At 36.4% G+C, this 12102-nt stretch overlaps 1 protein-coding gene across 1 annotated transcript; it reads right to left on the reverse strand.

Moving 5' to 3' along the window:
- Window positions 1–5042: 5042 nt before the first annotated feature.
- LOC101898076 (protein disconnected) lies at window positions 5043–11339 on the reverse strand. Its single transcript, XM_005181370.4, has 3 exons — window positions 10849–11339; window positions 10120–10756; window positions 5043–6116 (listed from the first exon to the last, which is right to left on the reverse strand). Exons 1-3 carry the CDS (start codon window positions 11080–11082, stop codon window positions 5788–5790), a joined length of 1200 nt encoding a protein of 399 aa, XP_005181427.2. The 5' UTR covers window positions 11083–11339; the 3' UTR covers window positions 5043–5787.
- Between the last annotated feature and the right edge of the window lie 763 nt (window positions 11340–12102).

The following is a 12102-nucleotide window of genomic DNA, read 5'->3' on the forward strand; positions in this document are numbered from 1 at the left end:
AAGCCGGACTAAACTCGGACCCACTTACTCGATATAGACAATATAGATATCGTTTGAAAGCTTATATACCTATCCAACAAGAGGTCACATGATGGTTAATTAAAGCGGTTCGGAAGTTATAGTAAAATTAACGTTTTTCTGAGCCCGGACTTTTTATAAAACCTCCAAAAAGTCGAACAAAATTAATGCCATATTATAGCTGACACTCTTACCTTTCCAAAATGGCACAATTTGTGTTAATACCTTCTCTGAGTCCAGAGATATTAATTGTATAACTAAAACTTGATTTTTATGAAATTTGGTGGGTCAAACTTATTGTACATATGTAAGTATATTTTATCCTTTAAGCTTACAAAACCATTAACACGGTTGTAATTAAGTGTACTTACAAAAATAAAGTGTAAACAAAAATATACCGTTATAAGAAAGTTGATGTAAAGAAAAAGAAAACTTAAGTTAAAAATTATTGTTGAGCGTATTACTGCTCTTTATGATTTATTTAATCACGAGATTTGGGGTAAAATCCCCGAAAATGCTCTGAAAGCTTCAATTGCCTGAGGTATTATACCACCAGAGGGCAAATTAAAGTGCGACAAAGGGGACTTACTAAGATAAGTGAAAAGTTCAACAACAGCGAACGGCTGGTTTTGGCGATAGGTAAAAAAAATTATTTTTAATCCGACATTGTCGGATCGCATCGAGCTATCGATTGGTGCGCTCCTCACTTTCTCGAGACAGACCTAGGATACATCGCACTCTAACTGCCTGTTCATCTCTTTGTAGTAGGCCTTGCTTCGAGGGTCCTGTTATTGGTGGCCATGTTAAGCGGAAAAACTGAAGAATAGAAAGAAAAAGTAACGGAACATATAGAACGTACATATAACTACTTCTGGGGGAATTCAGGGTTAGTATCACGAAGGGGTTTAGGTCACTCAAATGGGCATTACGACGGAAGTGTGTTCTTGAGTCACGCGCTATTACGTGCGATGGAAAACTTATGACCTCATACGGGTCATCATGCTTGGGTGCTAACTTCGCTGCAAAACTTTCTCCGGTTTTTGACAGAGGATGTTGTTTAATGAAGACCAAATCACCTATATTTGGTTCCCAGAAAGTTCTACAGAGGTTGTATGTCTGCGCTGATCCTCTGGACTATTTTGAAGATTTCCTGCAGTTACTTCGCCTTACGTTCCGTCATGTGTACTTGTACCGGTGCACAAGACGACCTTACCGAAAGGCGCGGATTGCAGTCGTGGTTCACGACCCTGAACTAAATATACTGGGCTATAGCTGGTAGACTCTGAGGTACTTTATTTCAATGCGAGATTAATCTCTGGAATACATTCGTCCCATTTGTTATGCTGAATGCGTGCTATTTAAGCTATCATCGTCTTTACGGTTCGGTTAGATCATTCCGTAGGGTTTACTTATGAAATCCGCAAACACGGTACAACAAACATTTCTCCAGCTGGAACAAACTGACAGGGTTTATATTGCTGACACGATTGACACCTACGGACACAATTAGCTATATCTCGCATCATTCCTGGCCAATAATATATATTACAAGCTCTATTAATCAGCGAACAAAAGCCAACAAAACGATAAACGATATATATATATAAATGATAAGCGGCCCGTGGGTTATCGATAGAGTTTAACAAATAGTCCGTGACTACTTGGAGTCGGTAACCCTCTAAATACGGCCTCATCTTCCTTATTCCCACACAATAGCTAAACACTCCTTCTCCGTTGCTGAGTAATTCTTTTCTGCCCCATTAAGGGTTCTACTTGCATAGGCGATTACGCCTTCTGCTTCTTCTAAGTTATGGGTCAAAACGGCTCCCAGCCACACTCTGGCTGGCATCCGTCTGTAATTAGAACGCTTTAAAAAAATCTGGGCAAACTAAAGCCGGTGCATGGGTGAGTCCGGCATCCGTATGTAACTAAAACATTTTTGAAAAATCTGGACAAGCTAAACCGGTGCATGGGTGAATCGGGCTTGTAAATTTTCAAAGACTGTTTGCTGATCTTCTGTCCATTTCCAGTGTTTGCCGTTCTTGAGTTGCACCGCTAAGGGGTGTAGAAAGGTGGCAAACTCCAGCACGAACCGACGGTACCATAAAGCGATTCCCAAGAACCGATTTAACTCTTTAAGGTTAGGTGAGTCGGGCTTGTAAATTTTCAAAGACTGTTTGCTGATCTACTGTCCATTTCCACTGTTTGCCTTTCTTGAGTTGCACCGCTAAGGGGTGTGCTAAGGTGACAAACTCCGGCACGAACCGATGGTACCATAAAGCGATTCCCAAGAACCGATGTAACTCTTTAAGGTTGGCGGGCATTTCCTGGATGGGCGATACCTTATATGACTCCGATTTGCGTTTCTCATACACCGCATTCTGTATTCATTCGACGATGCTGTTCCGTAGTGAGCGGAAAAAGATTAGGTGTGGCCTCCATATCCTCCGTCACCTCCAATAGGTCGCTAAAAGTGAGGAAATCCCTCATCCGGATGTAGCATTGGTATCGTGGAGTGCATTCCGGCTCAAAAGTGGGAGGAAAAACATGGGTAAATCCTGCCAAAAACTGATCCATGTGCTTCAATGCCTATTGGAGCTACCGTTTTCCACCGTAGCTGTTTCGGAGTAGCGGTGTTTGAATCCGATGTTTGGAGTTCATGCTTGGATTGCAGGATAAGAAGATACTTGAGGCGTTTTGGGTCGCGTTCCTCATTCAGAAACTGGAAAAAGCGTTTCCTCAGTTCTTCTACAGTTCCAGTAGTATCACGATCCTATTCGCCCAAGTACGTGATGAACTCTTCCTTTCGTAAACTACAAGCCCAGGACACTTTTAGTATCACTTCCATGTTGCGATTAACCTCAGAACTTGTAATTTGTATTTTATAAACTGTTTAATTCCACTCTCAAGTCCCTGCTCGGGCGCCACTGTAACGACGAGTTTCCTACGGTCGGTGGTATACGCTCGCGGGAGGGGCACTGAGAGGGAAACTGGTAGATGGTTTGTGTACAAATTCGGTACGTACCGCTTTATTATATACAATTTAAAGACTAAAAATTTTGGTATGGTACTTATTTTGATTGCTGCGGTCAGCTGATATGGCTTACTGCTCGCTTAAACTTAGTGTTATTTCTTTTACAACCCAAGGCCCACGACGGCACTTGGATTTCGCCTTAACTCAGTTTTATTTCTTTTGAATACTAAAGACCCTTGACGGCATACGAATTTTACTCAAATTCAGATTTATTTCCTTTTAATACTTAAAGCAGGCCATCCACAGGGGAATCTGTTCGACGAACTGTTCGTCGAACAAAAATTTGAAGAAAAATCTGTTTATAATGTATGTTAAAAACGGTAAAAGGGCTGAATTCGAAGTTACAAATGTATCTAAAAGCATCAAAATACCGAAAGGTACCCCCTATACCTTTATATGGGGGCTATACGAAGACGTGGACCTGCACAGACAATTTTCTGGCATGGGTTGAAGTAACCATTACGAACTTCACATGCGAAATTTGAAACAATTCCGTTAAATAATGTCGCTAAAATCATCAAAATACCGAATATCGGGGGGTACCGTTATATGGGGGCTATATGATAACTTGGACCTACATGGTCCATTTACGAACTTAACCTGCCTACTGGTAAAATATACACGTCTGCAAAAATTTAGCCTTCTATCTCAATTTGTTCGAAAGATAGCGTGATTACAACAGACAGACAGACAGACACACAGACGGACATGGCTAAATCGTCTTAGAATTTTACGCTGATCAAGAATATATATACTTTCTTGGGTCTGACATGAGTATTTCGAGGAGTTACAAACGGAATGACAAAATTAATATGCCCTCCATAGTATGGTGGAGGGTATAAAAGCATATGGATGAAAGAATGGTATGCAAAGCGCCAAAAGTTCACACATACAAAGCTCTTAAAGGAACTGAAAGAAAGATTTCGGGTGGATTTAAAGAATTTTCTTAGAATGGACGCTGAACATATACAGCTCTATTAAATTTGGTAAATTCATCGACAGGATACTACAATGAGAGAAGCAATAAGTGCAAATGAAAGGCTTTCAGCGATTTTGCGCTTTTTGGCAAGTGGCCAAAGCTACGAAAATTTAAAATTTTTAACTGGAATTTTTCCCCAGAGTCTTGGACGCATGATCATCCACATTTTTATATGTATTTAATAAAACTTCCCACGATTTGTTTCTGGCATTTTTATTTTTATATATGTCGCTTTTTGTTTGCCACAATGCTGGTTCATTTTCCAGGCAATTAATAAATTCCGATAGAAATTGTTGTGACATTTTAACCTTTAACTTCTGTTTACGTAAAAAAATGTTTTTTTTTTTACTTATTGTAATTTAAAATATACAAGCTTACTTTTAAAAAACAAATTATTATCAAATAACATTTTTAACAAAGTTTTTTTCTGTAATATTTAGAGGGGTAAAATTTACCACCACGTTATAAAATATGTCACCTCAGAAGTTAAAGGTTAAGTACGTCTTCACTCTAAAAAAATATTTTTCAACTGATGTTCGGCGAACACTGCCACCCGCTCTGTCAAATGTTCGTGCGAACACAGAAAAGATTGAAACGTTTTAATTTTTGGCGAACAAAACGACGAACACAAAATTCACTAACACCAACAAAAAATTCACTAACACCAACGATGTAAACAACACATGTTCGTCGAACAAATTCGCCTGTTACATGGCCTGCTTAAGGCCCACGACGGCACTTGAATTTTCACATAAATTCCGGGTTTCTTAATTTTTAAAATCCGATTTCGACGCGAAATTCTATATTTTTCTAATTCTAATATTTTTTAAGTAATTAAGCAGTCTGGAGCATTCTAATGGAGCTTCGTTGATACCTGGGTGGCTAATAATATCAGGTTTAGTTACATGTTCTTACAACGGTAACCGTTTAAATTCCTATGGGTCGCTGATAGATCAAAATTTCCAAAATATCTGCCCATTTGCTTGCTAGAACAGTACCAAAACCCGAATGTCAAGTATTGATTTATTTATTTATTTTTGTGTGATTTGTTTTCTATAATCCTTAGTTAAAATTAATTATTTATAAACATTAATTTTTTTATATATTTATGAATATTATTCAAATTACAAAAAAATTTAAAACATTTCCTTCTTTATGTATATTGTTGTTTGTTTGTATGTATATGCATAATTGATGAGAAATGGCGACTAAAACTATTTGACTAAAATTGATCATATATCTATATTTATATATGTTAAATGTAAACTTATCCACAGTCACGTAAATAACGAAAATCTAAAACAAATGTCAAGGAGAAATCAACACGAAATCTATGCTCTAGCTCAAGTAAAAATAATAAAATGTTTTAATTAAAACAAACCAGAGGCGGCCTGTAAAGTTGTTCAATATTTTACAATACGCTATCTCTGAACGTATTTGCAGTATTGGATGAACAAGGTGGGATAGATAACTTAATAATTTAGTTCATATAAAACTAGAACTAAACATTCGTGAGCAATACAAATCTTAAAGAATAAGAATATAAAATGGCTAGCAAACTTACAATTACTTAAATAATTTATATGTTGTAATAATCATTTAGTTTAGAAAAAAAAGAGAAACATATGACGCCTCTTAACAAAGCCTGGGGTAGAAGAAAAAATCATTGAAACTTTACAATATGCTTTTAGGAGTAGTAAACTTCATTCATGTCGACATTGGTTTGTATGCAATTCCCATAGTTGGCTTCATCCTACTATAATGGGTTAAAGTTGTAATTGAAGCCAGGATTATTGAATTTGTAACGGGCAATTTCAAACTTGAGTTTCTCTGTCTTAATATCGGCGAGACGCTTTAATTGCCTGGCCACCTCTCGTATATCCTGTGATGCAAATAACTGACCGGCCAGTGTAGAGGTTGATGAAGTTGCGGGAACTTCTTGAACAATAGTTTGATGATGCTGTTGCTGCTGCTGCTGTTGTTGTTGTTGCTGATGATGACTTTGCGTTTGTGTCTGATGGTGTTGTATGTGTGGATGTGAGACCGTAAAAGTAGTGGGACGTGATGAATGTGGTGCCTTTTTCACTGTAATAATAATAATAATGGATAAAAGAGTGTTAAATATATATTATATAACAAAAAACTAAACTATTCAATATATGAGGTGTTTATAAAATCACATTAAGGTTTTGAAACTTCAAATTGCAAACAATGTGGCTGGATTGAAGATGTATTGAAAATTTCCGCAGGTGAAGTTTTCATTCAATGAAATTGAGAATCCTATTGACAATCCTGTTAAAGTTGTTGCTGAAACCTTAAACAATCAATATCAATAATGGACCTATACTGGAGCGAGGATTTATGTTTCTAGAGCTTGTAGGTTGGAAAATAAGCTTGGACATTCAAAAAAAGTTTAAATCCGAAAATTCCTTTATATGAAAACTTACAATTTGGTAAATCGTTGATGTTGGGAAAACACAATAGATGCTGGGTTTTCATGCTTGTTCTACAATGTACAAGCAACCTTGTGGAGATGTAGTCAGGAACCATGTATTATAGACTATCAACTGCCTCTTAGTTGAGGCAATTGATGGGGAAAAGGATAAGAAAAACCTTAAATAGGTTAATAAACCTATTAACAATATGCCCTCAGTCATATGGCTAGAGAGGGTATACATCATTTGATACGGTCAAAACGTGCCTAGTCGAAAAAACGATTTTAGACCCTAGGTCTCTTTGGACCAAATCCGTTTCAGGACATTTGGAGTCGATCTAGCGATGTTTGTCCGTCCGTCTGGCTGGCTGGTGCGCACGATAAATCTCGAAGGGAATATCCGATTCGATCAAAACTTGGTACATCGTAATCTATATATATAAATGTAAGTTGTGTTAGTTACTACGCTTATAACTCAAGATCCGCTGATCCGATCTTAACGATTCATACAAATTCGGAATTGTCTCTTTTCCGAAAAGGATAATATTCAAAAAAATCGCGTAAAAATGTGATATATTAACATTTTCATTTTGACTTTTGAAATATACAATAGTAATGTTTTATTTTGCATGAGTTTTTTCCATTTTGACTTACTTTTTTCTAATGTACATTTGTAGTGTTTTTTTTATATTTTTTTTAATTCGAATATTAATACCAATTTATTTAATTGACTTGATTTCTTGAGAACTGAAATTGATGGCGGGTTGCATGGAAGTCAGTCAAATGATATCGAAATAACTTAACGCGGTTAGACCAATGTTAAAAGATAATTACTTTTTCAAAATCGCTAAAAAACACGATAAAAGAGATCTCATGGCAAAAATTCTCAAATCGGGAAAAATCGAAAAAAAATTCAATGGAAATTGACTAGATATGGAAATAATCCATCCAATGAGAACTTAAAATGCAAAATTCATTGGGACTGAAACCAGTGAAATACCGAATATGAAGAACACTGTTATATGCAAACTATATAAAATAGTGGAGCAAATTGAAAATTTGGAAAGAAAAGGATACATTTCCTCGGAAAATTCTTCCGAAACCTTAAAAGTAACCTTAACTCCCATGAAACGTTATACGGTGACTATGCGCTATCATCAGTAGTCAGTTTGGTTGGTAAGTAAAAATCCCAAAAAAAAAGGGGGGGGGGGGGGGTCGATCAAACGTTTTTAGGGTCCATTTTATATAGTTTAACCAAACACAAAGGGCCTCAAATATTTTGCTCTATACTTCGCAAAAGTTACCATAGAGTCTTAAATTTCTCCTAGGGGTTTCATGAATAATCAGTTGTTCAAAATATATATCAGATGTATATCAAATGTTGGTAATTTGAGATTTTAAGAAGAACAACACATTTTTTCAAATAATTATAAGAATAGGACCATGCTTTGGTATAACCCTTATATGTGGACCTATTTCTTTCATATTACAATAATCCGCCCAATGAGAACTCAAAATGCAATTCATTGGAATTGCAATCAGTGAAATACTGAATATAAAGGGTGCAAAATGGTAGAGCGAATTGGACATTTAGGAAAAAAAAAACGTTCAAGATATCTTAAATCGCTTTTGCAGGTCACGATATATGACCCCCGGATAAGGATACACTCCTTTTTCAAGTATAGTTTACATTTTAACCATATTTTACTCATACGCATTTTAGCAAAAGTTGGTAATTTGAGAAGAAACCATCCTCGCAAAAAATGATCGCGTTTTGGTATAACCATTATATAATTTAAGCTATATTCGGGGTTTTCGACATTTTTCTTTCATTTTTCAGGCCTTTATTTGGCATCTTTGTTTCTACGGGTGTAAAAAACCTCTTCTCATAATATTTTGACTTTTGGAGTAGAGTCCATCTTGGTCTTGATCACATTCATCAATTGATTTGGCTAAAAAATTGTATTTAGGCTACTCTGGGATAGAGAATCGTCTTACAGATAATTGTCCACATAGGCATTGTTGTGGTAGAAACATGAGAAAGTCACGAATATTAGTTTTTGGATCGTTATTGAATTATACTATGAAGAAAAATATGGACTTTATGGGTTTTGCAACACACAATTTAAATGACAAAAATAAATTAATTCCTATCTTAAGGTAATGGGTGTAAAAGACCAATTATCTTTGACTATTTTGAAATCATTCAGATCAGTGTTCTATAATGCTTTAAAAAATATACATTAAAAACTAAAAGTAGGGGCCGGCAACGCGGACCGGGCCAGCTAGTATTTTTATAAAACTTAGATCGAGTTCGGATATGGGCAATATCGGTACACTCCTTCTGGTACTTCCCACACAAAAGGTCGACATTTTCAAAAAACATATTTTATGCCCAGAAAGAGAAAGAATAATCCGATTTTGCTCCAACTTTGCAAATCCTATAATTTGCGTTAGTGCTAGGTCAGTTGCGAAAATGGACAATATCGGTCAACGCCATCAAGTGCCTCCCCAAAAAGTGTCAACATTTTAAATACAATTCTTATAAAATCTGGTACCTCCTCAAAAAAGGTCGAAATTTTGAATATCCCTTAAGCTCATCAAACGCAAAATAACATCAAATTTCATTTGGACTTGGCACATCTGTATATTTCCATCAACACAGGATCTGTTGTAAAAACGGTAGAGATCAGACCATTCCTTCTGGTATCTCCCCTACAAAGGGTCAAAATGAATATCCATGAAGGTCATAAAACGCGAAATAAGCATCAAGTTCACTTTATATTTCACACATCCCATTATTTCTACTAACAAAAGATCTGCTGTGAAGATGGGATATATCGGTCCACTCCTTTTGGTACCTCCCCCACAAGGGTTCAAAATTTTGAATATCCATGAAGCTCATAAAAACCGAAATTAACAACCGATTCCATTACAGACTTGGTATATCTCAATATTTCCATCAACACAAGATCTGTTATAAAGATGGTAGAGATCGGACTACATCTTTTGCTACCTATCCTGCATAAGGTTTAAGATTTTAAAAAACAAACGCTCAAAGAAAGCGAAATAATCATCCAACTGTCTTCAAATTTCACACATATATAAATTTTTGCTAATACAAGATCTGTTATGAAGACGATACATATCTGCGACCCCTTCTGGTTCCTAACCCACAAAGGGTCACAATTTTCAATACTTTTATCTGCTACAACGTGCGAAAGAAGTAAGCAATTTTTTACAACTTGCAATATCTAAATATATCTCTCAACTAGAAATCAGATATGAATATGGAATTTATCGGAATTCATGATTTCGCATAAAACTAGATACAAATATTCGATTTTGTTGTAATTTTCCCTACTAGTATTTTTATCTGTATTAGAAGAAGTATGAAAATGGACCACTTAGGTCGACTGTATCTGGTATCTCATGCACATTTTAACATTTTCTAACAATTATCACATGTGTTATTTAGGTCCGATACAATATTGGCCTACGTCTTCAGAACCCACTCCATAACAGAATTGAAAATATATTTAACTAATAGAACAAATGACCTATTGATGCTTTTTAAATTGTTTTTGAACTAAAATAAACTAAAAACCTCTTTCAATCCAATATGAATCAAAAATATTTATTTTCTCCACTCACCTTCATAAATTATTTGATCGGATATTTGGGAGCGTAATCTCTTCAATGGGATGTCACCATTTATCAATTTTGTCACCGTTCCCGATGGTGTTGTGACCACCGTTTGTACCCCAGAACTTGAACATGTCGAACGTCGATGCGTTATGAATTCTAATTGTTCCTCCGGATGATTATCTTCTTCTTGGTATGCAGAGTCTTCTACTACAATAGTACGATATGTTGTACCTGGCGGCGCACCACCGCCACCACCAGAGTGGCCATTATTTTGGTTAATCCCCGCTGTAACTGTAGTCGCATGCTGTACTGTAGTAGTGTGACTATTTTCTGGTACTATCTCTTCATGCTCTTCAGCTTCGTTTTCTACTATGTGATCATCGTCGTCACCAATAGCTTCTTCGACTGCCGCCTGCAATTGCTTCTGGAATGTTTCCGTGGTCGGCATATGTTCCATATCGTCTATATCCTCTTCTTTTTCTGATTTGAAATGTATTGAAATTTGTTCGGGTGCTGATTGGGCCGGTACTTTGCCAAACAGTTCCAAAGCACGCATTTCCAGCGATGTCATGGTGATGTCCTTTTCACCCGATATACTACGTCTATATTTACAGCGTGTGGTGTTCTTCCAATCGTTTAGACGCTACAGAAACAGATTCATACCATTGATTTAGCAATTTAAATAAATGCTCCCCCTCAACGCAATGGAATCGCGCCGTCACAACGCCAACTTACCTTACGCCACTCCTCCGATGTCAATGTCGGCCCATTACTACATCCATTGAGTTTATCCGAAAGTTCCTTCCATTTTCTCGACAAATAGTTTGGATCATAATCTCGTGGTACGCGTCCTGTGGCAAAGATGGGATCCTTTTCCATCATTTCAATGTACATCATGTACTGATTGGTTGATGTGCGTTTTTTACGTCTGTCCATTTTTTGCTGTGTCGTCTCCGCACTTTCCGACATTGGCTCAAATCACGATGTGCGTCTTATGCTTCCTTATTTACAGAATATCCCAAAAAGAAACAGAAAATATTTCTTTCGTCTGAAAACTCGTAAAACAATCAAAATCAAAATAAATTTCTGTAAACACAAAATTTGCTCCCAGGGATATGTAAGTCGACTTGCGATTAATCGAGTAATCGACATTTAGTACTCAAAGTTCTGAAACTCGACTATGGACTTGGGTGAAAGCCGAGTACTCGACTATTGATAGTCGATTGTTCGACTACTATACTCACTGTTTTTTTAAATCCCTGTTCAATTCAAATGTCCTTGTTAAGTTGAGATGAGTTGGTTGTTGTGCTTCTGTTGCGTTGTTCAAAAAAGCGAATGCGCGTGGGAAAACGAAATCAAAGATGTTCCTACGAACGAAATAATTAACAGAAAGCAAAATCCCCGAGGGCCCCTATTGTACGAATGAGACTTGGGCAAAACTGAACATATTCAGTAAAAGAGCGCGGAACTAGCGACTAGCACAGTTGAAGCAATTGGTACTGGAAAAATACAAACAGAAAACCACAAGCAGAAATACAACATCGCAATCACATAATAGGGTTGCCAACTCTTACCTTTTAACAGTGAATTATTAGCCAACGATTTGTAGCGCATTTATACTTGTGTATGTATGTATGTTAAGGGTAATAAGATTAACACACTGTGTTTAATTTTGTGTATCTTAGGAGTAAGGTAAATGTATTAGGTACTTGATCGGCGAATTGCTACAACCATGATAGAAGAATATAGGTAGATGCATCAACGCTTGGGAACATTGATATGTCAAAATTTTTTAAATGTTCTACCAAAAATAATTATTTTTTATATGTTTTCTTATACGACGCAAATCGGTGGTTGTTATAATATGAATTTTTCAACAATTTTTACAAATATCAATAATTTTTCATTCAACATTTTCAATTCCAAAATCGGTTTGACAGTTCATTGACCCAGCAGCTGTGTCGACGCGTCTACCTATATTCTTCTACC

Source organism: Musca domestica, unplaced genomic scaffold (assembly GCF_030504385.1).
Source record: "Musca domestica strain aabys unplaced genomic scaffold, Musca_domestica.polishedcontigs.V.1.1 17, whole genome shotgun sequence".
NCBI classification, from domain to species: domain Eukaryota; kingdom Metazoa; phylum Arthropoda; class Insecta; order Diptera; family Muscidae; genus Musca; species Musca domestica.